Raw genomic sequence first — 26,226 nt, 5'->3', positions numbered from 1 at the left:
ACACAAAAATCAAGCAAGTCCCTGAGGTTCTTGAGTGAAGTAGAAGTTGCGGAGGGAACTACAGTTTTTCTTGTACACGTAAACAGCCCTTGAATATTTCCATCAAGAAAAGCCCATTAAGGCAAAAGAGTCGCTGACAAACAGGACTTCAGGATTTCATCATGTCCGTGCTTCTCTCCTCTTTTCCTCACCCCGCCAGACAAACTGTCCAGCAACTTTGCATTACAGGAAACATCTGCTGGGAGGGAGGGAGGGAGGGGCAGGCCTGGGTTACTTCAGGGCATTGGCCAACTGAGCAACCCTGAGAGTGAAACTTAAAGCATGTGCAAGTCATTTGGGTCTTCCCCCCACCCACTCCTTCCACAAGGAGAATCAACAAAGAGCAACGCTGGTTTTGAGAGAAGAGGCAGAGTGAGGCAAGTCCTGGGCATTCACTGGACCGAGTTCAGAAATCCCCGTGCCGTGCACACCCTGGAAGGAGGGAAGGGCTGCAGTCGGATTGAATTCTTGCTGCTCCAGAGATATCAATCGGGTTTGAGAATCGATAGGAACATCGGATATTGGAACTAGGCGCTTCAGCTGCTGTGAGTTTATTGCCCCCACAAAAGATGTGATTACAGCTGCCCTGTTGCCTTTAAGATGCCTAGGAGTTGACGTGGATTCCTGTTAAGAGTCCTGTGTCTGTGCATAACCTTGCTGTGAACGGCACTGTTGGGATTTCGCCAGCTGAAAGCACCTTTGCAGAGCCACAATGACAACACCATCAGCCAAGAACCACTCCTGAATGAACTTGTTTTCCCAAGCGCAACCTGGGAGGTTGATGATTCCACATCTCCCCATGGCCTCTTTGGGTCTGCAGAGCCACGCGTGAGCCCTTTTCCCTTTCCAAGCAAGTATCTGCTACTGTTAATAATTTTGGCAGCTGTCCTGAAGGGAAAGAGCGTTTTGTTCCCGAAGTCCATGTACCACTGGCAACGCAGAAAGGCGAAGCAAGTGGGTGATGCTGATATAACGCCATGGATTGTCTGTCGGAATGTGGAGCCGTTTGGAGTCTTCTCCTGGAGCTGGAGGACAAGTGTCTACTGGGCCACCTGGAGCAGCTGTATGATTTAGCGGAAATCTATGGCAGCTCAGGAGGGGAAGAGATTCCGGCTGTGAGTGTCTGCTGAAGCCGTGCCTCATATAAGCGCCCTTGGGCTTCCTGCCTGCTTCTTGCCTAAGCTTTACTGACACACAGAAGCCTTTGCTAAATTTCGTTTTCTCTCTTAATTTGCAAATAAATAAATAAATAAATAAATAACTCGTCCAAAGGAAATCCCAGAACAGGAGAAGGTTCAGAATTCCGTAGCGCCATCCCTTAACTATCTTACACGCCCTCCGTCTGCATCAAGTCAAACTGAAAAAAAGAACCAGTTACTTCAGCCCTCTTGATCCTTTTGTAAACATCTGTGTCCAGATTTCTCCATCTGCTTTGCTTAACCTTCACTAGATCTCCCAGCATCCCATTGAAAATTAGCAGGAATGAAAACTCTGGTTTTGCCTTTTGACATCTTCCACCAAGTGGCAGGTTTGGGCCATTTGTCGCTGGCTAGGTTATGTTGCCTTTGAGGCTGTGAGAGAAGAAATTAGTATAAGGAGCAGAGTTGTCATTAATGTAATCTTAAAACAAAATATACTGTGATTAGACTCTTAAGGGGGCCGAGGTTTTTTTTTTAGAAGGAGGGAAATTTGCCTGTACGTGTTTATGCGGCTGTTTTTATCTGGCTGAGAAGTTTTTGCATTGCGTGAGAAATAGTACACTCAGTGCCTTGAAAACCTTTCTGTTGCTTGCAAGTCTGTTGGATCCTGTAATCATGCACAGGACCTGTGTCTTTTGTACATGATTCTCAACCATAAAACGTGCTAGAGGCACATAGGACATGAAACCACTAGGTTGCTTTCAAACTCACAGTAGCAGTCTAGGGTTAAAGACGCCTGAGCTGTCGCTGGGAAAATACAGAGTGTATCATCCAGCAAGTTTTTAATGTCTGTATCCTGGGTCCGTTAATCTGTTCACTATCTTATGTTTCCATCTGGCTGGACCTGAACTGGCCTACATTACTGATAGCCTCAAAATTGTTTGGATAGATGGATAGATGTTAGTGGAGATCCATCTGGTCCCACCAGTACTCACCTTGCTGTAAGACTTCACCTTCAACTATGCCAGCTTTAAGCAGTCACCAAAGTTGTGAAAAACCCCTTAGCTTTCCATTCTTGCATGTCTTTGTGTTCCTATACTGAGGTTGCCAGTTAACCTGCCTTTTCCCATAAATCCCTAGATTAAAAGATTGATTTACCATGGCTCTAGTAGGATCTCTTGGGTGGACATTTTATCCTGTACCAACACTCTGTTCCCCTGCTTGAGAGTCCATCAAAACCAACATGGGGTTGCTATAAATGAGAATGCCCTGTCATGTTTCTAGAGGTGGCCAGTACATTATTATAGAAGAAAGTTTCAGAAGACAGGTGTAATGCCCATCATCTCTCTCTCTCTCTCTTTCTTTTTTCTTTATAAAGTAGAAGACGCCTTGCACTTACAGCTATATCTGTTATACATACGACCATTGGCGAATCTACAAATCTAATAAAGAAATTGCTGCCCTGTTTCTTTTTAGAAATGCAGATTTCTAACCCTCATAGTGACAAGAAGGTTTGATAATATAAAGTAAACCCAGGACAGAGTTACCCCATTTTTAATGCCCTTTTGCCCACTTTTTCTTCTTCCTTGCCCTATCTTATCTCGGTCCTTGCCCCAAATTAACCCTCCAAGTGTCAAAAAATTGTGGTCCATCTAAATGCCATGAAATCAAGCCCTTTTGCTTTTTCTTGAATGCTTGGATAACGTAGGTTTCTTCAGGCAACTGTTTGGGAGGCTTTTCTTGTGGACTACATCCTAACCTCTGTTACAGTGTTGAAACCTTGGCTGTGGTCTAGATGAAATGACCGTTCTATTCCTCAATAAATTGTCTCTTTCCCCTCTATTCCCTGCCCTTTCCCCAGCACTGCCACCACTATCCATCCTTACCATACTAGATCCTCTCATCTGTTCTTGCCGTTGCAGCATTTGTAGTGAGATAATACATATTGCTTTATTCATGCTTAGTTAGAATGATAACATTTCCTCCCTAGAGTTTCCCTTCCTGGCTCATTCTCTGGCCTTCATCACTTCCTGCTTTCTAATAAACTTTCCACCATTTGCAGGTGCTGAGTCCAACCTACAAGCAGCGGAATGAAGACTTCAGGAAACTCTTCAAGCAACTCCCCGACACAGAGCGCCTCATAGTCGGTAAGACCTCCACCTGTGTTCCTATGTGCCCCCGACACCGGTCCCTGCCCTTGAGACCAAAGGGGTTACCAGTGTCATAAAAACCAGCCTTCTCAAGTCAGGATGGAGAAAGTTTCATACTTGGCAGAGGCAAGCAGCCTCCTTTCCATTTCCATGGTACAGGTGGAATTTCGGTTCCAGGTTAAGCCATAGCTTTTTAACAAAGCCTTTGAGGGCTAAATCTACCAGCCTGCACACTGTCTTGTTTTAATTGGATTTTACTGTTTTAAAACTTCCTGTTGGTTTTAACATATCAATGGTTTAATTTGTTTTAGAATTGTATATCTCTTGTTCTATTTTATATGTGTGATTTTATCTGTACGCTGCCCTGAGATCCCTGTGATATAGGGTGGGGTATACATGCTTTAAATAAATAAAGTATCATTTCGGGACACCCTTGGGCTTGGTACTAACATTGGTTTTGGTCTAGCTAGCTATCCTGCTTGGGTATGTATTGGGCATCAGCTCAGTGTTGGTTCTGGTTTGACTCAGTGTGAAAAGTGGATTGTCGATGGTTATTCCCTCTCTCCAGATTACTCCTGTGCACTTCAAAGAGACATTCTTCTGCAGGGTCGCCTCTACCTCTCTGAAAACTGGATATGCTTCTACAGCAACATTTTCCGCTGGGAAACATTGGTAACGATGAAATGCAATATATAATTTTGAAAGTTTGAAGGTGCAAATATGAAAAATACAAATCGTAACCAAATACAGCCTAGGAGCAGTGTGGAGCTTTAAAATACAGTAGCAGAGTTAAAACAGAAATTGGGGGGGGGGATGCCTGGGAAAATAAAATGGACCACCTGGTACCAAAAAGAGCACAGTGTAGATGCCACGCGAGCCTCTCTGGGAAGCGCATCCCATGAACGGGGTGCTACAACAGAAAAGGCCCTCTTCTTAGAAGCCGGGCAGCTCATTTCTTTTGGTGGATGCTCTCTGAGAAGGATCACTGAAGATGATCTTAGGGTCCAGGCAGGTGTATATGGGAGGAGATGATCCTTCAGGTAACCTGGCTTCAAGCAGCTTAGGACTTTGAAAGTTAAAACCAGCACTTTGAATTGGGCCTGGAAATGGACTGACAGCCAGTGCAGGTGGAAAAATACTGGGATAGAATCATAGCATCATAGCATCATAGAATAGTAGAGTTGGAAGGGGCCTATAAGGCCATTGAGTCCAACCCCCTGCTCAATGCAGGAATCCAGCTTAAAGCATCCCTGACAGGTGGTTGTCCAGCTGCCTCTAGAATGCCTCTAGTGTGGGAGGGCCCACAACCTCCCTAGGTAACTGGTTCCATTGTCGTACTGCTCTAACAGTCAGGAAGTTTTTCCTGATGTCCAGACGGAATCTGACTTCCTGTATCATGCTGGCCTGACCCTGTTAATAATTTCATATTCCTATTTTTGACCAGCTGAAGTTTCCAGATCATTTTCAATGGCAGTCCCATGTTTAACACATCTCAGTAATCCAGATGAGACATTAATCAGATCATGGAAAACTGCAGCTCCTTCTGTCCAGATAAGGGCATAGTTGGTATGGTGCTCCATCCCACTGAATCCATACATGCCTCTAATGCCAATGCTGGGTCCAAGAGAACTTGATCCTTTAGAAGGAGTGCAACCCCTCCAGGGCAGGTTAAACTTCTCATCACTGGGCAGACGGACCCTCTGTGCTGTAGCGCTTATTTCAGAACCATTCTGGGAACGTTGCACTTGGTTCACTTATACTCTCCTTTACCCCATTCAATGTTTTGTTTTGTTTTGTTGGGATAGTTGACAGTCCGTTTAAAGGACATCTGCTCCATGACCAAGGAAAAAACTGCACGGCTCATTCCTAACGCTATCCAAGTTTGCACTGACACTGAAAAGGTACGTCTCAGAATCCTCTGTTCATGACCTGTCCACCAAAAGCAGGATAGGTAACCACACCGAACACTGAGTAGAGATGGGTAGAGTTGGGTCCAAGAATTGACTGATACTGCTTAGGATTCTTTGGGACAGATGCAGCAACTACAAAGAAAGGATGGAAATAAGAAGTCAGTAAAGTTGGCCAAAGATGCATCAGCAGTAAGGCTGGAGAGAGACAACGATGGGTGATTTTTTTTAATGAGAGTTCAAATTGGTTTGCGCTTCCCATGGTGTACTCAAACCAATTTGAACTCTCTTTTAAAAAAAACACATTGTTGCCTTTGGTCAAGCAGGTTTGGCAGGGTCTGGCAGCAATATAAAGCCCTGCAAAACTTGTTTTACTTTGGGCCAAAGTGAGCTACACAATGAGCAGCAGATTTTCTTTCAACCTTTCCATGAAGCCGTTAGCGTGTTCCCTTGGCCCTGATTCCTAGTTGATATGAAGAGTTAGGCTGCTGTTCTGTACTAACACATCTGGAAGTAAACCTTGTTGTGCTGTAAGTTTGTGTGTTCTCTTATACCCCATCGCTTGATCCCTTCTTTCTGCTGAAATTTAGATTGTACACTCCCAGATGGAACGTACCTCTTTTGCGGAAGAAGCTCTGCAAAGCACTAGGGGCAGTATTCAATGGCAGCACTGTGATTGTGCAACTGATGCAATGCTAGTATAAGTGTCCTGTAGCAAAACACCAGAACTGTAAGCTGGTGCAACAGATGCTGTAGGAAAACCTGTTGCATACTGCCCTGTGTAAACCATTAATGGAGCTGAATAATAACAATAATTGCAAAGGGATGATTCATAGAACAGGGAGTTAGTAATGGTGTGTGGCATGTCATCAGCTTGGTGCAGATAAAATGTGAAACAGCTCTGTAGCAACACACCAAAAGGGCAACAGTTGCACAGAAAACAAGAACAGACAATGTTGAAAAGCCCACAACTGTACACAAGTAGAATTGCTTTTATACAATACAATGAAAGTTTTGTATAAGACACACCTCTGTTAGTTTTTTTTACCAAATCAGAGGTGAATACAAAATAGAATAATTGAATAAACAAGTTGTTTTGCTACAGGCAGCCGGTGTAAATCCTCTTCTGTTCCTCACGAAACTTCGTCAGACAAACCATTTCGTTATCTCTTTATTGGTTTTGCAGATAATGAAATGGTTTGTCTGACGAAGTTTCGTGAGAAACGAAACAGGATTTGCACCGGATGCCTGTAGGAAAACGACTCGTTGATTCAATTCTGTTTTGTGATACCACGTAGTTTGACTTTTTGTCTTATATAAAACTTTCATTGTGTTGTATAAAAGCAGTTCTGCTTGTGGACAGGTGTGTGCTTTCCAGCTCTGTAGCAGACATTCAGTTCCCTGGACAAGCCTTGCTGTAGAAAAATAAAATCAAGAGTATGAAACAGACAAGGTAATAAAAAGATCTTATCTAAGTAGTTTACAGAATCTAAGATACATAAGGAATGCATTCCCTCCCTTTCGCCTTGCTCCCGTTGAGCTTCTCAGCTCCCATGTAATTTTCTCATAAAATAGCAAGCTCTAGTTATCTCTCTCTCTGCCAGCATGCTCTTATGCAACCTCCCCTCCCCCCTCCCCAAATCTTTGCTCTTCACAGCACTTTTTCACTTCCTTCGGTGCCCGAGACAGGACGTATATGATGATGTTCAGGCTCTGGCAGAACGCCCTCCTTGAAAAGGTACGGAGATATGAGGAACTTCTCACATAGACATACAAGTGTTTGCTTCTTTATGTTGTCAAGGCAGCTAGCAACCAGTAAAACAAAAACAGACCAACAGTAAGACACAAACAACCAATAACACAATTAAAATAGCAGAAGTAAAAAAGCCCTGCATCATTCCAGAGGAAGATAAAGCTAGTTTTAATCAATGGCCCAAAAAGGCCTAGGAAATGTTTGAATGAAAGTTCTTTGCCTAGCAATGAGAAGACATCCAGGTAGGGGATCTGGCAAGCCTTTGTGGGAAGAGCATTATTATTATTATTATTATTATTATTATTATTATTATTATTATTATTATTTATTTATTTATTTATTTATATAGCACCATCAATGTACATGGTGCTGTACAGAGTAAAACAGTAAATCGCAAGACCCTGCCGCATAGGCTTACAATCTAATAAATCATAGTAAAGCAATAAGGAGGGGAAGAGAATGTAAACAGGCACTGGGTAGGGTAAACAGGCACAGGGTAGGGTAAAACTAACAGTGTAAAGTCCAAACAACATCAAGTTTTAAAAGCTTTAGGAAAAAGAAAAGTTTTTAGTTGAGCTTTAAAGGCTGCGATTGAACTTTGGGTGCCACCGCAGAAAAGGCCCTTTCTCCAGTCACCACCTGCCTAATCTTAAGGTGGAGGCCCCTTGAAAATGGCCTCTGATGATCTCCACACACAGCCAGGACTATGGTGGTCGAAGGAGGTCAATCAGGTCCCCAGAACCAAGCTGTATGGAGCTGTAAAGGTTAGCAGCAGCACTTTGAATTGTACTCCGAAATAGACCAGCAGTTGCAACGTTGTTTCAGAACTTCTTCTCTAAACCTGTCCCAATTAGCAACTTCACTGCTGTGTTCTGAACTAACTCATGTCCTGGTCTGTCTAGAAAACATGGGTAAGTAAACAAAAATAAAAGGGCCGGGGTTTTTATTACATCTTCAGAGAGCTCAAGATGGCATCCAATGGGCCATCCCATTTTTATTCTCATTACAGTCCGATGAGGTAAAATTAGGCTATACGGCTCAAAGTCACCCTACAAACTATATGGTTGAGCAGTGATTTGAATCCAGGACCCCCTAGGTCCAAACACTCCATTCACTATACCACGCTGATCCTTGAGAACTATTTTACATCATCTTTCTAGTGTGTCATTATTCGTATTGCACTTTTTGGCCAAAAACGGGGGCTGGCTTGCTATCCCACGACCCTCTTTTACTACACTGCACCAGATCTCTGGTTAAACTCTTTCCATCTGAGCCTTGTTTTGACTCTGACAATGTGCTCTCTTGAGCCTCACAAGAAGTTCATCTTGCTCAAGAAAGATACACTGATTTTTTATTTCCTAACAAACGACCTCTTGTTTATCCCGCCTCTTAAACAAGCGGGCTTTTACGATTCTCATGGACTGAAAAACACCAGTGCTTTTGCCAAATTCCAACAGAAGAAAGAAATGTTATGGCTGATGTGATTATCACATGGATGCCTGTGCCACATCCTAACAGCTGTTTAGCTTGGCTTTCAAGGATCCCTTTCCCTTTTCCCTTTTCCTTCCTTAAGCCTAGCAACATTTTTGACCTCCTTGCGTATTATTTTTCGAGAGTCCAACCCTTTGTAATAACGGATGCCTTGTACTCAATCTGAACTCTCATGGGAAAGATCTATCGGCATAGATATAGCTGCTAGAGACGGTAGGCTGCTTCAAATTATTTCTTTCTCTGAGGGATTATTGCTGACGTTCACACACCCCTTTAAAAATAATAATAACCCTAACCATGCTGTTGTTGACCATGGGCTTCCATTTTGTCTTTCTTGATGTGGGAATTCTTCTGCAAGCTGCTGCCTGCGGCTTCCAAACCCTTGTAACTGTGGCAAAATAAGATGCTTGCATGATTTGCACCTGTGATGGTGTGTCCAGGTTGGGGCAGTACCTTTTGGATGTATTGTGGATGTTGCAATTGCATTGTGGATGTTTGAAACCATAATCACGTCTTGTTGGACTCCTTAATTTTCACCGTCTTGCTTGGATGGGAAGTAATGATTCACTCTCGTTCTCTTCCCACCCAGCCCCTGTGTCCGAAGGAGCTCTGGCACTTTGTACATCAGTGTTATGGTAACGAACTGGGGCTGACAAGCGACGATGAAGACTACGTGCCTCCAGATGAGGATTTCAACACGATGGGGTAAGCCGACTTGCCCAAAACAAAGTGGGAAGACGTGATTGATCCACTTCAATAAACAAAGGTCAAAGGTCAGGTCTGCCTTTAGGCACTACAATTGGCCAGGAATGCTAGATCAGGCAAGGGAGATGGGCCAGTATTTCTTGTCTTTGCAAGACAACACAGGATCATATTTCTTTGCCATGTGTAAAAATACACTATTGCTATGTAACGTGCTGTACAGTGGCAGTCCATTGAGTAGATTTGGCCCATGTTTGGCCCACTGCTTCTTTCTAGTGCAGAGGTGGGCAACTTCAGGTGTTCTGCGGCCAATTTCTGGCCCCTGGAATCCACCAGGGGTTGCACACACACACACACACTCACTCACACACAGCTGCCAAAATTGCCACCGTTGAATTTGGGTGGCAATTCAGCAGTGTCTGAAAAGCTGCATTTTCACTTTAAAACAAGGCGGGTGGGTCGAATGCACCTTGGGTTGATGCAAAACCACACTCCCAGAAGCCCAGGAAAGAGGGGAAGCACAAATTTGCATTAGAACAAGGCACATGCTCCCCGTGAACCTTGTTTTAAAGTGAAAATGTGTCTTTTTTGCCATTGCACCACTGAAATGCAGCAGCGCTTTGGCAGCTGTGGTAGTGACTGGTGTGTGTGTGTGCACGCACGCACGCACGCAAAAATCCTGGGTGTGCTGCATGCTGGCTGTGTATTGATTATCTCTATTCTAGTGCATAAAAGAAGTTTTTGAGCGCTAGTCAACTTTTTCTCAGATGACGTTATCGGGTGGGTGGGAAGAATTCTGCCAGAAATGAATTGGCTGCACCACATATTCTAGCAATGGGGAAAGGAGACACAGCAATGGTAAACTCCCACCATGGTGGATCCCACTGACAGCATGTTAGCCTATTGGGGAGTATCCATGGAGTCCATAACCAATGTGTTATGGACATAACCAATGTGTTATTCCATCACATTTAGTTGCCACATGGTCCCAGTTTTGTACTCCATACCTTTGGAAAAATTGCATGTCTCCCATGCGTGTCTCCCAGTGATAAAATGAAGAGGTTCTGCTAGATAAATCGCTTGCACTGTTAATGTCTCCACCCTTGAATTGTCTCAGTCTGAAATGTTAAGAGTCTAGAAATGTCCTAGAAGTAATTACTTCGTAAGGCTTTGCGGCATACACTCTCTGTTCAAATCATCTACAGTTGGCCAAACATAGGGTTTATCTGGGACCAATCTTGTCATGTGTGAACGTATGATAACCAGCCTGTCAATTTGTCAGAATGGCAGTTGCGGTGGCAGACGTGTGGGGGCGGGGTGGGGGATGGAGTGATTTCCCATCACAGAAGCTGCCCAAAAGTCTGTTTGCCATGACTACTGCTCCGTCATAAGGTTAACAGCTTTATTCAAACGGTTTCATTCTTCAGTGCTTAGTTTGGGGGCGGACGTGGGAAGTTGACTAAATTCACCCAGATTCTATTTGTGCTTTTAGCTACTGCGAAGAGATCCCGGTAGAAGAAAATGAAGTGAATGACAGCTCTTCAAAAAGCAGCATGGAGGTCAAATCTGAGCCAAGCCCTCAGCTCCCCAAGAAGTCTGTCACCAATAGCAGCACGTTGACACCGACAGGAAGTAGTGAAGCTCCAGTCCTGGTAGGCGTTTCTCCCTTCCTGTTTCGCATTTCTAATCCAATCCAAGATAAGTGATAAGGAGGTGACAATTACTTAACTTTGTTGTTGAAATCTGCCCCAAATGTAATTTTGTCTTTCAGTTTTGCTTTTAGCTCCAAAATCCTACCAGTAGTAACTGGCCTAGCTTTACTCCTATGAACTGAGGGAAACAGGATTGTAATTTAAGTATCTGGAGTGGTGGAAATTTGAGGTGGGACATGAATCATGGCTCTCCTGTACATAACGATCATGAAATGTTTCCTTTTTTAAAAAACAAAACAAAAAACACACACATTGGTTTTCTTTGTTGATGGGCTGCAATTGGTTATAGTGGTGGTCTTTTGGCATATGTATACCTATTTTTATATTTTAAAAAAACCAACCAATTGTATGTTTTACATTGTGGTCTCCTCCTCTAAGAATGCAAGTTGATGACAGTAGAATTTGGTTCCAGGTGTTTAAAAGTCATACCATAGTCTACAATCTTATTTATTTATTTATTTATTTATTTATTCATTCATTTAAAACAATTATATCCCGGCCTATATCATTAAGATCTCAGAGTGGCGTACAGATAAAAGCATACAGTATAAAACAATAAATATGCACAGTTAAAAACAAATTAAACCATGAAACAAGTTAAAACAATGTGCCAGTGAATTTAACCATCAAAGGCTTTGTTAAAAAGCCATGTTTTTACTTGGTGTCGAAATAAAATCCGTGTTGGCCCCAATCGGGCGTCCAGGGGGAGGGCATTCCACAGTTGGGGTGCCACAGCAGAGATCTTATAAATCTCTTAGTCACATATAGAAAGTGGATAGTCCCATTCTTTATGGAATATGCATAGATCTTTCCTATTTCATAGGCAAAAAAATGGGAAATCCATTCACTCAAGCTCCTCATAAACATGGTTACCTGGCAGTGGCATCTGCCTTAAGGTAGCCGTAACCAGATGCTCTTTCTTTCACTCTTCTAGTATGAAGGAGTGGTTCCCGAGGAAGAGGAGATTGTGGACACTCTCACAGAGAAGGAGCTGACAATTGCAAGCCTCATTGGAGACAAGATAGAGATCATTGCCCCTGTGAATTCCCCTTCCCTGGATTTCAACGACAATGAGGACATTCCAACAGAACTCAGCGACTCCTCAGAAACTCATGACGAAGGTGCATGGCTGGCAACCACAGGTGTTGTGGTGGGATTGGGTATTCCTTTAGTGTTCCTCCTATCCCTGATGCCAGGATAGTTGATTCAGAAAGATCAGGAGTTCCAAGCTCAAAGTCCATGGGTTCTCTATCACTTGATATTCAGTGATGTCTGATATTTAGCACTCCTCTATTTTTAGTTCTTCTCCAGCTGAGACACATTAACTCTCATGTATTGCTAGTTGCCAGCTTGATTACATTGGGTTCTGTAGCATCATTAAGTTCATGTTACAGGCTCTGGGCATCACTCACCAGGAACATCTCCTGGGCAAACCCCATTGATTTCAATAAGACTTGTGCAAGAGATAACTCCTGGTTGTGGAGTATGATTGATATTATCAGGGGGGTTCACATGACACTTTGATTACTCATGAAGCATGTCAAATGGTGGTTATGTTAAAGCTAGCAGTTTGAAAGTATCCGGTCATCCTGAAGACCTTTTCTAACATTTTTGAATGCCTAGTTCATTTTCTGAATTGTCCTCACAATCACATATATGTGAAAAAAGTAACATCAATATTGACTAATTGTTCTAGGTAGAACCTGTGAGCAGGATTAGAGTTCCCTATTGGGTCTTGTTTATGGATTCATTTCTGGGGCGGTCTGTGTAACCTTTTTCCTCCCGCTACTAGACAGTAGTATCGGAGACAGTATGCCTCTGTATCCCAGTTGCTGGGGAACATGACCAGGCAGGTGCTATTACACGCATGTCCTGCTTCTAGACTTTCCGTGGGCAGCTGGTTGGCCACTGTGTGAACCGAATGCTAGACTAGATGGACCCTTGGTTTGATCTACCATGTTTTTTCTTACATTCTTATGTACTTCTTTCTGCAGGAGAAGTCCAGGCCTTTTATGATGACCTGAATGGACGGCAGTACATGAATGAGGTGTTCAACTTTAGTGTGGATAAGCTGTATGACCTGCTCTTCACAGACTCTCCATTTCTGAGGGACTTCATGGAGCAACGACGGTTCTCTGGTAAGCTTGGTACTTCTCTGGCATGCATGTAGTCTTGTATCCTGGTTGGCTTTATTTCACTCAGAGGTTTATCTATGGTCATGACCTCTACTACAAAACTAATTTCAAATGTCAAAATAGAAGGGCATTCTACCAAAGGTCTCTTGAAACTGGCAGTTCTGTGAAAAGGGCCAGGAATTGCCAGCAAAGAATTCTCTCACCCTTCACAACATCTGCCATTCTCAAGGTTTGGGCCAGAAAGGGAAAAAAAAATGATCATCCTGAATTCAGTTTGTAATTTTAAACCTCAGACAAAGCAATAATAAGTAGGGCTGTGCACTGACACACACATCCAACCTGCTTCGGAGGCAGCTTCGGAGCTTCCGAATCATCCCCAATCCACCTCAGCCTGATTCAAACCTGATACAACCCGCTTCGGATCCAGATCCGAATTGGACTGGGATTCTCCAGCAAAGACTTCTCTCACCCTTCAAAACACCTGCCATTCCCAAGGTTTGGGCCAGAAAGGGAAAATCCAGCTTATTCGGACATCTGACAGCCTGGATGGGCAGACAGATGCCTGGTTTTCCACTTGCTCCTCTAATGTTGCTTAAATGACTGCCTTATGGCTGCCATTTGCACAGGGTGTGTTTTGCAGAAGTAGATGAGTCACCATTTTAAAAGAAAATGGTAACTCCCTTGAAGATGGTTGGTTGTAGGTGCTCGTGACAGGTCCAGGTAAGGAGCAGGGGGCTTGTACAGCTCAGGAGGCATACCCAGGGGGCTGCCTGGAGCTTCTACATCGTCTGGATCTGTCCAAAGTGATCCAAAATGCTTTGGATCAATCTAACCCTCTTCAGACCATTTTAGACTGATCCAGACTCTCTTCAGGTCCAGACCAATTCGGTCAGAATCACCCGGCTTCCGCTTGGAATTCAGATCCAGAGTGGTGCACAGCCCTAATAATAAGCTTCTTTGTCTCATTGCTTGGTCTTTATCATGCAGTTTTTCCTGACAACATGAGAAGACCAAGATCTAATACATGTTTCTGCTGACGGAAAGGACAAATGAACAATTCTTCCACCCCACTCCACTCCTGATTTGTTTTCTTCTTTGTATCATTTGTATTGTGCGTTTCTTTCAAGAAACACAGAACAGTGTACGGGGTGGAGTGCTGTGTATTCTTGGTGCCCACAACTTGTAGGCTCTGCGGAGATGTGCACCTCCCCTGAGAAACTTCACCAAGCCTATTTAAATTCTGTTAGGTCCTGCAAAACCCCTCTGAGAATTTTTGCCAGCCGTATCCAAATTCTTGCTATGTTTCTTAAAACGTTTCTGTAGAGTCCCAGCAGGGGCTCCCATCCTGAATTCCCCAATTCTCCTTGAACTTTGATTTAGGCAAACTACAGATTGTGCAGAATCGATCTTATCAGGGAGGAAAGTGTTATCACCTTGAATCCTGCTTTCAGCACAATTGTGCAAATCGAACGTGTGGGAGAGTGACCCCAGTGCTTGGAAGAATAAAGTATTGGTGGTAGATTTTCCTTAACATGCTCCTCAGATTCCTGAGGGTTGAGTACATCATCTAGGACTGGGAGGAATTTTCTGTCTCTTACGTCCTCTTACGCCTTTGCTAGACCAGAGGTTATCCTGGGCTGATACCCGGGATCGCCCCTGTGCGTCCAGATGATGTACAGGGGATCCCGGGATCAGGCAGGGATCAACCCTGCCTGGCCCTGGGATATTAGCCTACCCTTTGGCCCCGTTTTCCAACAGTCTTAGGCTGAGCCCGAGATTGCGAGCGTGTGGCCCGTTTTCGCGGCTTTTCCTGTCTCCGTGCAATTACTTGTGCGTAGCTGGGAGAAGCCGTGCACGGGCGCTGCTCCCATCGGGGGCAGGGTGGGGGAGCGTGGAAATGAATTTAAATTTTTTTAAAAAAACTTATCTTTGTGCATGAGCGTGTGTGTGCATTGTCCCTTTAAGAATAAAAAAATGGCGGACGTGACGGCTCTCTTCTTGAGCTCGTTGAGCCTGACGTATAGACTAGCTCAGCAGCCTGCGATAGTTGCATCACGGGCTGTCCCCTCCTCCGTCGCACATTTACCGGTAGGTCTAGCAAAGGCCTTAGAAACATGCTGTGGTGTGATCTTCAGACCCAAAAGACCTGAGATCAAATTCCACCTCTCTTTGTGTGGCCTTGAACATTCCTGTTCCTCAGCCCTCTGTTTCTGATTTTTAACATGGGACTCACAGTGGCCCACTTGATAAGATGGAAGGGAGCATGAATAAGTTCAGACTAAAAGGCACAGCATGGGATACATACTAAACAATAAGCGTTCTGTGTCTGTCTTTTTGGATCTGCCAGCTGGATGGAAGTTGGGGCAATGACTGCTCACACCCTGGACTTTGGTCATGGGAATATTATTTTTTTCCCCCTGGGAACTGGATTGCTCTCTGCTTCCCTCATTGGTACAATTTTCTCACCAACTGGCTTTTTCTTCCTTTGTCCTTACAGATGTTGTCTTTCACCCATGGAAGAAGGACGAAACTGGCAATCAGAGCAGAGTTATCCTCTACACCATCACCCTCACCAACCCTCTGGCCCCGAAAACTGCCACTGTCACGGAAACTCAGGTAGGAGGCCTACCGTAGGCTTCTGAGCTCTGCATGTATATATTCATCTTGAACTAAGGATACTTTCGATGTGACCCTCCTTCTTCTCAGTAGACCAGACCCTCCTCTCTCCATTTATACTTCTTCTCTCTGCTCTCTCCAGACAATGTACAAAGCAAGCCAAGAGAGTGAGTGCTATGTGATAGACGCAGAGGTGCTAACTCACGATGTCCCCTACCATGATTATTTCTACACGATTAATCGTTACACATTGACGCGTGTTGCCAGAAACAAATGCAGACTCAGGTGGGTACGCCTGGGCTGGAGTTCTGCAAGATTAATAGGGAGTTGCGATAGCTGAGCCTTGTGCCATCTGTGTACAGATGTTGCTGATGTTTGCATTTCCAAGCTGGGGAATGCAATCTTCGGAGGCTAGTTACACTCAGCTGATTCTAAGCCGGTCCAATGCAAAAAGGTGGATCCCACCGTTCACTACAGCTCTGCAACCGTTTTTCATTTATTTATTTGTTTTGCCGAATAAAGAAAATGCCTTGAATTTGGGGCAGGGAGAGAACTAACTCTTTTTTTAGATGAAAAAAAGTGGCAATGGCCTTTCTGAATTAACCTCCTTTGCCTCCCTGTCCCTGGTCTTTGTTGTGTGGTTTCCCAGGAGTGCCACATTTCAAACCCGGGCAGCTGCAGATTGCAAATCCAAACACAGATATTTGGTTGTGAAAACGACCGACGGGGGCAATTTTATGGCTTCTGGAAGTGTCAGGAGTACACTCCCAAGTGGAGCGTCTGAGGGTTCTGTCTTTGGCCCTGTGCCATTCAATAGTATTTTAAAGAATTATTTAGACGAGGCTATGGAAGGGATGCCTATCGAACCTGCAAATGACACAAAGCCAGGAGCGATCGCTGACATCATAGAAAACAGCATCAAGGTTCAAAACAATCTTTGCAAGCCGGAACACTGGCCCCAAACCAACGAGGTGAAATTCTACAGTGATAAAAGTCTTGCATTTAGGTACAAAATGTCGCCACAGTTATAGGACAGGAGAGATTTGGTTTGGCAGCAGTACCTGTGAAAAGGATTTCAGTGTCTTAGAATAAGTGTGTTGGTGCTAAAACACACACACACACACACACACCCCGAATGCAGTATTGGGCTACATTAATAGAAGTGTTGTGCCCAGGTCATAAGAAATAATAATTCAACTCTGTTCTGCACTAGTCAGGCCACCACTAGAGTATTGTGTCCAGTTCCGTGCACCACATTTTAAGAAGGATGTTGAGAAACGAGTATGTCCAGAGGAGGGTGGCCACACTGGTTGAGGGGTCCAGAAATCAAATCCTATGAGGAATGTTTGAAAGAGCTGAGTATGGAGAAGAGAAGATCAGTGAGAGACAGGATATCTGCCTTTAAAGGGCTTTAAAGACGATGTTCCAGAGTAAAAACCAATAATGTAAAACCAATGGTTGGAAGCCAATGTCAGCTAAACAAGTTGAGAAACCTCTTGACAGTATGAGCTTTTCAACAGTGGATTAGGTTACTTCAAGAGGTTGTGGGTCCTTCTTTGTTGAGAAGGCATTTAAGGAAAGGATGGACAGTCATCTGTGAGAGTTGTGGTAGTTGCATCCTGCTTTGTAGATCTTGCATTCAGGAGGGGTTTGGACTTGACGACCTCTAACACCCCTTCCTTCCAACTCTGTTATGTTTCTTTTCAGGGTTTCTACAGAGCTACGATACAGAAAACAGCCATGGGGGCTGGTGAAATCCTTCATTGAGAAGAACTTCTGGAGCGGCCTAGATGATTATTTTCGCCATTTAGGTGAGAGCACACCTGCAGAAACTAGCTGAGGGAACTGGCTTTTCTTTTGCACGTGATGGGGCATGGCGTATGACTGGACTCCATGAATGCAACTATTGGACTAAATAGACTGAGCTTTTAGGAAGGTATGGATTGATGAAGGATGATCAGGGGTCTGGAAACAAAGCCCTATGAAGAGGCTGAAACAACTGGGCATGTTTAGCCTGGAGAAGAGATGATTGAGGGGAGACAAGATTGCACTCTTCAAATACTTAAAAGGTTGTTACATAGAGGAGGGCCAGGATCTCTTCTCGATCATCCCAGAATGCAGGACACAGAATAACAGGCTGAAGTTACAGGAAGCCAGATTCCGGCTGGACATCAGGAAAAACTTCCTGACTGTTAGAGCAGTACGACAATGGAACCACTTACCTAGGGAGGTTGTGGGCTTTCCCACACTAAAGGCATTCAAGAGGCAGCTGGACAGCCATCTGTCAGGGATGCTTTAGGGTGGATTCCTGCATTGAGCAGGGGGCTGGACTCGATGGCCTTGTAGGCCCCTTCCAACTCTACTTTTCTATGATTCTATGATTCATTTTAACGTTTTAGCTCTGATTACTTATACATAAACAATAACCGTCTTTGGTGTTTGCATGTAGACACATCGCAACAGGAAATTATTCAAGTGTATTGTGGGTAGATTGTTTTCAGCCCCGTGAAGCTAAGGATGCAGGCTCAGGGCTAGGGCACGGAGCTTGAGACTGCTGCACCAATGCCATTGCCTCTGCTGATAACTGCCTTTTGATTGAGCCAAAATCAGTATCTTAATTCCATCATTAATACATGCCGGCCATCTCTCCCATACAGAAAGTGAGCTGACCAAAACAGAGAGCACATATCTGGCTGAGCTTCACAGACAATCCCCCAAAGAGAAGGCAGGTAAACAAGCCACGGTGCGCCGGAGGAAACGGCCCCACACTCACTTGAGGGGGCCACACCTGGAGGAAGTGCTGAGCCCCGTAACCACTCCCACAGACGAGGAAGTTGTAGGTCGAATCAAGCGTGTGGCAGGTAAGGAGTGTGCTGTGCAAACGGTGAACGTTGCTGCATTAAAGGGATGGGGAAAAATCCAGGTCCCTGGGAGGCGGTTTTGTTGGGCATCTCGAGGGACAGACGGTTACATTTCAGGAGAAAATGGGTTTCTTGGAGTGTTGTTTATAGAAAGCTACAGCCTGGCTGGCCCAGGGGATCAATTAGTTCTCCTCCCGAATAATTGCCTTTTAATCATACTCCTTTTCAGGCTTGGAGGCCTATTTGAGTAGCTGTTGTCTTGGCTATTTTTTAATGGCTAATTCTATTCGCTCTGTGTGTGTGGCACGGTCTGGTGCCAAGTTGCCAGTTTCACACAAAATCCTTTTGTGAGGACACTTGAGTGTTCCTGCAGGTCTAAAAGAACAGCTTGAGGTTCGACTCTCCGGAATGAGACTTTAGTCAGAACGAGGCTCGGATGTTTGCGGGGAAAGGCACTTTCTGTCCCGCACGGAGGTTCCTTCACTGTCCAACTGATGCTTCTTTTCAGGTTCCACTCAAACACGGCACATCCCTGAGGAAAGTCCCAGCAGCTTCCATCAGCAGAGTGTCTCCAAATTGCTGCTCATTATCAGTTGCGTGTAAGTGATTCCTTGGCCTGCTTCCTCAGCCTCTTCCCTTCTCTTCTGTGGTTGCTCTCCTTCCTTCCCCCCACCCTCCATTTTATTCCACCATCCAGTTTCTCTCCCTGAAGCAGAAAGGATTTTGTAAGGACTATCGTAGGGCTAAGGTTGTTTTTGTACTTTTCCACCACACGCCCACACGCCCGTGCCCACCCACACAGACAATTCTCTCCCGTCAAATGTTATATTTGGAATCCATGTCCAGTTTTGTAATACCCATGTCCGTTCCTTCACTCTGAGTCCGGCCCGCATTCTTTTTGCCGTGACAATCCACATTCCTTGGAATCCTAGGAGCCAAGTTGGCTATAACAGACATTATAGGATAGCTTTATTTGCGCTAGCTGCAAGAAAGAGAAGAGCAGTCTTTCTAAGCCATACCACCGTCAAATCCTAAGGGGGTTAAACAGAAGGAATGTTTTAAATCGTGATCATTTTATAGTATTTTTGTTTTAAATGTATCAAGTGTTTTTCTGTTTTATACTTGCGTGCTTTGTGTATGTATTGTGGTGGCCATTGGCTATAAATAATAAACAATAAAAACCTGACATGAGATGAGATGTTAGGCAGCGAAAAGTTGTTCATCCAGAAAGGGGAAGAGCTGAATGTCGTGGATGGAGGCAGGGGAGTAGAAAGGGCAAATTAAGGACCGGAGCAGCTAAGAGAGATAACTGTGAAGTGAACTCCCTGCCAATAGTAAACTGGGAGCAAGTTTGGGAAACACAGGGATAGTGGTGGAGAGATTTCAGGTTTTTGCACAAGGTTATCGTTGTATTGCTGACATGTGTCCTTTTCTTCTCGGGAGAAAAAGATACCACATCTTTCACAGATGCATAAAATCCCGTTCTGTCGGACGCGGAAGTTGTTTGAAGTTGTTGTGCTTCTCGGTTGTGATAGTTTATGATTTGCTCCGTCTGGGCCATTTCCTGTTTGTTTAAGGCTGGGAATGTCTGGGCCAGCTTTGCAGGCAATAGCTAAGGATCTATTATATCAGCTTAATTAAAAGGAGAGCAATCCCATCACGCAAGACACACACCCACGGCCCCAAATTCAGCCCCGTTCCTCATAGGTGCTTTAAAGAAATCTGTTTCACTTTTAATTTTAAGATGCTTACAATGTTCTGTTCTTTGGTCGGGAAGTAACATGGGCTGTTCTGATCCGTTTTAGGCAGGGCTCTCCTTTCCTTTCCTTTTTAATAAATCCATATAATTTGAGCTTGACTGAGTTTTGACAGTTTGCTGAACATCCTTTGCATTTAAGTCCCAAATGCTTAACAGGAGAGTTGATCACATAGTAAATACAGCTTCCTTCCACCCACCCCATGCAATATTCTGTACCCAGATGGCAGGTTGATTTGGTTGGAGTTCTGTATAGGAAGACTGCTTGGTTTGGTTCTGTTGCGATCTCAAACAGCGCCACCTCCTGGTGCACACAGTCCCCGAGAACTGGGTCCACACGTACGGCCTTTCGAATCCAGTGACCAGGAAAAAGCCAGCTTCGGCAAATGGAATAAACTAGAATAATTAGGTGTATTTCCTTAACTAGCATACCAGGTTGTTACTGCCTTATATTGAGGGTTTTGTTTCTATATGTGGCTTACTGTGGAGGGTAGTTAGGAATTGGACAAGAGAGAGCACAGCCATGAGGACAGTCCGCCAGTATTGAAGTGTCAAACAATGCATCTGTAGGGGCAGGTTCCTACAGATCATGGGTACCCACTGGGCTGAGGGATGAAGACACCTCCTTGTCCCCTCTGGCAGGAAAGCCCCTCCACCCCCTTTCCGTAGCTCATTCCTTTCTGGTTCACAGTTGCTCCCCATTCATTTCCAAGATTTCCCCATAGCCTTGAAAACTAGGAACATGTACTTTCTCTGAACTCTTCCTTGGGATTTGGGTTCACCATGTTTTGTGATACTTGGCATGACAAAGGCTATTCAACTGGCTGACTCCCTTCTGGCTACACTGTTGCATCACAGTTCTTGGATTTCCCCCCTCTTTTCTCTCCCCCCTCCCTTTGCATGTTCTGCAACACTCTCCCCAACATCTGTGTTCTGTGTCCTTTAGAAGAACTTCCCCTGCAATTTTCTCCTCTCTCAGCTCTGGTGTGCTTCTAACCTTCGCCTCCTCCATCTTTTCTCTCCCCTGCTCCCATTAGGATTTGTTTCAGGTACTGTCTCTTTCTTCTTTTTACCTTGCCTTTCTCTCACCTTCTCTCTCTCTCTCTCTCTCTCTCTCTCTCTGCATCCCAGCTGGTGGGTTTGTCCTTTAATGCGGTCTGTCTGATCTCTGCTAAGAATCTCCTGGGCTGTGCCTTCGTCTGATACTTCCTTAAATTGAAAAGACACTGTCTCATTCTTTTGCTGCTCCCCAAAACTGAAGTTCTACAGCCCTGTTTCCCAAAGAGCAGATCTAGCTGTACGGCCCCCCTCCACATGTTTCTCCTCCATCTCTTTATAATCTGATGCGCCACTTCGCATCCTTTCACTTGAGCAGAAAGAGGGCTCTGGAAATTGAAGAGGCTTCTGTGCTCCGTGTTCTTCCCTCCATCTGAGCAGTTTCAAAAAAAGATGGCGGAAGGGAGCTAGTCATATATCATCCCTTCGAAGGGTCAAGTTCATCTCCCTTGCTGATCTTCTACTATGGCATACATCTTGTAGTAGGAAGTCAGCAACTGGGTGTGTTTGTTTCCCTCTTTCTCACGCAGACTCAAGGCCTCTTACAATAGATACAGCTGTGTAAAGGCACGTAAAATATGAATTCTCTGGAACTCTCCTGTTGACACTCAAGCTTTTGGCTTAATGTTGAAATTAGGGCACCTTGCACCATGATTTAGATGTACACGTTGAACCATTCACAAGGCAGGGTCCACACAGAGAGCATCAACCTGAATTAATTTTGTCACGTGAAAATGATAATGGAAGTCTACTCAAGATGTTTCAGGTTAGGATTCCTTGTGGATGGGAGCAAAGACCACAGGCCAGGCTGCCTGTCATTAATTGTAGAACAAATGATGTTTCAACCATCATGGCCATGTGAACCGCCCAGAGAGCTTCGGCTATTGGGCAGTATAAAAATGTAATAAATAAATAAAATGAATAAAACCACAAATGCATATACCAATAATACATAAATGCTAGTACACATACACCAACTCTACAATACAAAAAATTTAAAATAATAAAAAGCCATTAAAAACTTGACATAAGCACAAAAGAGTAAAAACTACTGTTAGATTAAAACCTTGAGGTTAAATTAGAACATTAAAGCTCTCACGCTGTTGGCCATCTGTCATTAATTCATTTTCTTTTTCTTTCTTTTTCCCCTCCATAGCCTGGTGCTTTTGGTAATCCTCAATATGATGCTGTTCTACAAACTCTGGATGTTGGAATACACCACTCAAACCCTCACAGCATGGCAGGGCCTGCGACTACAGGAAAGGTAACACAATAGACACACAAGATTTTGCTCCATCCTTCTTGTGCCTAGCCAGTGGCTAGATCTTTGGGACCACTTGCCTGTTTAAGCTGCATTGCCTGCCTACGGGGGCAATCAGTTATTATTTAGTATTTTTATACCCCAAGCATACATGATCCCTCCACCCAATATTATCTTTATAACAACCCTGTGAAGTAGGTTAGCCTGTGAGATGGTGGCTGCCCAAAGTCATCCAGTGAGCTTCATGGCTGAGCTCTGAATCTCCCCGGTCTAAAACTTAGCGTAAAAATGGATCTCCCTGGTTTTAACCTAAAACATTTACCCACAGAAGCTGTCCACGTCCTTCCTATTTCTAAAGGAACCATTTCAATGGCCCCACTGAGGTGTCCAGATTTTCCCTTTCACTGCTAGATTGTTAACAAAACTCCCTTTGATAGTGGACATTTTGATAGGAGGACAGGGTTCCTTTATTTTTAACAGTTGCATAGAGAAAGGAATTTCAGCAGGTGTCCTTTGTAGGCATGCAGCACCTGATGAAATCCCCCTCTTCATCACAAAGCTGCAGGAACTATACTAGAGTGACCAGATACAAAAGAGGGCAGGGCTCCTGCAGCTTTAACTGTGGTGACGAAGAGGGAATGTCACCAGGTGCTGCATGCATACGAATGACACCTGCTGAAATTCCCTTTTCCATACAACGTTTAAAGATATAGGAGCCCGGTCCTCCTTTCCATATGGTCACCCTAAACTTGTGGGTAAATGGGTTCAGGGAACCCAGATGCAGGACGATGGAAGCAAGGGGTGGGTGGGCAGAAGTGGGCTCTGCCAGGACACTGCTTTGCTTCTCCACGGAGACAGGAATTCTAGGAACTCTCTTGCTGGGTCGAAGCAAGGAGGGGCATAGCTCAGTGAGAGAGCACGTACTTAGCATGCAAGAGGTCCCTGGTTCAATGCCCCGGAAACCTCTAGGTGGGACTGCGAAAGAATCCTGCCTGAGCTGCTGGAGAGCTGCTGCCAGTCAGTGTCAACAATAGTGAACTAGATGGACTCTGTATAAGGCCGCTTTCTATACTCCTAAGGTCCATCTAGTCCAGCATTCTTTTTTCCCCTCCACCAGCCAACCAGATGTCTCTTCATGAAGCCAGTGGCCTTTCCCAAGCCTACCTGGTACTCATGCAGAGAAGCATACAACCCCCTAAGGTGGTTACAGGGGCAATTCAATATGCGGAGGCATCTTCAATGAGAACACATAAAGCCCTTCGCAGGACAGCCCTCACCACTGGCTGCTCTGTCACAACTAGAGATGGACGCACTCTTCCTCCACCCCCATTTTATTTCAGGGTGGGCTTGTTCTTTTCCAGTTTTTGGTGGTTGTTTTTCCCCCCAGAGAATTCTTGGAGAAACCTCGGGCTTCTTCAAAGAGATTTCTGAAATTCCAAAAGAAAAAAAAAAGGCCTGGATCTTTTCAAATGCTTTCCTGGCATCCCTCAAACTCTGGCCATTTGTACACCTGCCTTTTTTTCTAGGGATCATCCTTGGATCATCCCTGCGCATGCAAATGACACACCTTGGGTCTTCCTCAGGCTCATGAGCCTTGTGATGGAAACTCGCCATTAGCAAGGGTTTGGGTCAAATGAAGATGCAAGCAATGGCTCCCTTTTGTTCAGGCACACCCATGCACACCCACACTGCTTCTACTGGAAGGTGCAATTTGGGGGAAAGATGATAGCTCAGAATGTGGGTGGGTGGGGGGAACCATCTGCAAGCCAGGACAAGTTCATTTATGAACCACGCTGAAATCCAAAGGAGCTTGGGTTGTATTGTAAAAATCCAAGCGTCGTCTCTACTTGTGACCCTGCGATGAGCAAATTTTGACCCTTGAACCATGGTGAGGAGACAAGAACCCACAACCTTCACATGTTATTACCGACATAGACATTCCCGCATATGCTGTAAAACATGTAATAGAAGCAGATTGGGCATGGGCACCTCAGTTGTACAGTCATAATACACTTTGTAAGTTATGATGCACAAATATCTGATAACGCACCAATCTTAAGAGTCATGCTGCATCAGACTGAGGGTCTGTCTAGTCCAACACTATTCACACCAGCAAACAAGCTGTCGACCAGGAACCTACAAGCAGGACATGGGTGCAATAGCACCCTCCCACCCATGTTCCCCAGCAACTGGTGTATATAAGCTTACTGCCTCTGCTATGGAGGTAGCACATAGCCATCAGAACCAGTAGCCATTGATAGCCTTTTCCAGGAGAAGCAAACCCCGCTGTTACAGAATTAGCACTGTTGAAATTCTTTCCCCCTCCGTAGTGTTAAAAACAACGACAAACCCAAATTCCTTGCTGCACTTCCAGATCTCACCTTTCCTTCTCCGTCCTGACAGGCTACCCCAGTCTCAGACAGAATGGGCCCAGTTATTAGAGTCACAGCAGAAGTATCATGACACGGAGCTCCAGAAGTGGCGGGAGGTCATCAAGTCGTCCGTGATTCTTCTAGATCAGGTGAGAACGGCATCCAGTGTGGCGGGGAGGCGGCTGACTTTGGGGATGCGTTTTTCACATCACGTAACTGAGTGAAATTTATTTATTTTTATTTATTTATTTAGAGTATTTTATCCCGCACCTCAGCCAAAAGGCTCTCGGAGCGGCTTACATTGTATCAATAAAGAAGACAGTCCCTACTCTCAGGCTTACATTCTACAAAAAGACATGACACACAAGGAAAAGTGTGTGGGGAGGGAAGAGGGAGAAAATTTAAAGAAATTAAGGAGACTGCTTAGGCTGGTGGGAAGGCCCTGCTCCGTCCTCTCATCTCCCAATGGAGGGGCAAACCAACAGCTCCTTCTTCCCCACAAGGTGAAGATGTTAGCCCTGGGGGCGGGGGGTTCCAACTGAAGCAGGCTGTGATGGTCCCTGCCTGCTCCAGTCTCCCTCGCATCCTTGTGGTTTTGCATATTCTGCAGTGCTGTGGAATAGCAAATTATTCAGGCGAGAGAGCTTTAATCAGCCTCCAGAAACAAGCTTCAGCATCAAAGGGCTGGAAAATCGTATTCTCCATGCTTTGGTTTACTCGGCTGCCGGGTTTTTTTGGAGCACCGTTTTCCCATTAGGCTTGCAGGTACCAGGGATAGGTCTTTCTCAGTTGTGATCCCAAACCTCTGTAACTCCCTGCCCAGTGAGGTACACGTGGCCTCATCACTGCTGGCTTAAAAGCAGCAACAGCCACAACCCTGAAGACATATTTATTCTAGGCTCCATTTGGTGCTAAAACAGCAGCAGCAGCTGATCCTCTGTGTGTGTGTGTGTGTGTGTGTGTGTGTGTGTTTGATTATAATTAGTACATGCATGTTTTTATAATGATTTTTTAAAAAATCATTAAATCAATAAGGAACCTTCAAGAGGGCTAGACATATTTTGAAATGAATGCTGGCTTAGTGGAGTTTCTAGCTTTTGCAATGGCGGCTGCAAGTTGCATGCCCCTTCTCTAGCCACGAGATAATACCATTTTCAGAAAACCCCTTTTTTCTGATAACTCTCCTCCTCCTCCTCTCTCTCTCTCTCTCTCTCTTTCTCTCTCTCTCTCTCTCTCTCTCTCTCTCTCTCTCTCTCACACACACACACACACACTC

The 26,226-nt window shown here is 44.7% G+C and overlaps 1 protein-coding gene across 5 annotated transcripts in view; it reads left to right on the top strand.

Annotated features, from left to right (window-relative positions):
- The window catches only part of GRAMD1B (GRAM domain containing 1B), a 150,842-nt gene that overhangs the window by 119,303 nt on the left and 5,313 nt on the right, over positions 1–26,226 (top strand). For all 5 annotated transcript variants that reach the window (XM_063139115.1, XM_063139117.1, XM_063139116.1 and 2 more), the window contains 15 exons: positions 3,241–3,325; positions 3,897–4,000; positions 5,134–5,229; positions 6,893–6,973; positions 9,069–9,184; positions 10,674–10,833; positions 11,828–12,014; positions 12,888–13,031; positions 15,526–15,644; positions 15,787–15,929; positions 17,352–17,455; positions 18,302–18,505; positions 19,014–19,104; positions 22,474–22,581; positions 24,982–25,099. In XM_063139115.1, the coding sequence (XP_062995185.1) occupies positions 3,241–3,325; positions 3,897–4,000; positions 5,134–5,229; positions 6,893–6,973; positions 9,069–9,184; positions 10,674–10,833; positions 11,828–12,014; positions 12,888–13,031; positions 15,526–15,644; positions 15,787–15,929; positions 17,352–17,455; positions 18,302–18,505; positions 19,014–19,104; positions 22,474–22,581; positions 24,982–25,099 (1,860 nt within the window). The remainder of the gene's footprint in view (positions 1–3,240; positions 3,326–3,896; positions 4,001–5,133; positions 5,230–6,892; positions 6,974–9,068; positions 9,185–10,673; positions 10,834–11,827; positions 12,015–12,887; positions 13,032–15,525; positions 15,645–15,786; positions 15,930–17,351; positions 17,456–18,301; positions 18,506–19,013; positions 19,105–22,473; positions 22,582–24,981; positions 25,100–26,226) is intronic.

This window comes from Elgaria multicarinata, chromosome 12, assembly GCF_023053635.1.
Source record: "Elgaria multicarinata webbii isolate HBS135686 ecotype San Diego chromosome 12, rElgMul1.1.pri, whole genome shotgun sequence".
NCBI classification, from domain to species: Eukaryota; Metazoa; Chordata; class Lepidosauria; order Squamata; family Anguidae; genus Elgaria; species Elgaria multicarinata.
Note: the sequence above shows the minus strand (reverse complement) of the source record. Positions and strands in the feature narration are given on the sequence as shown.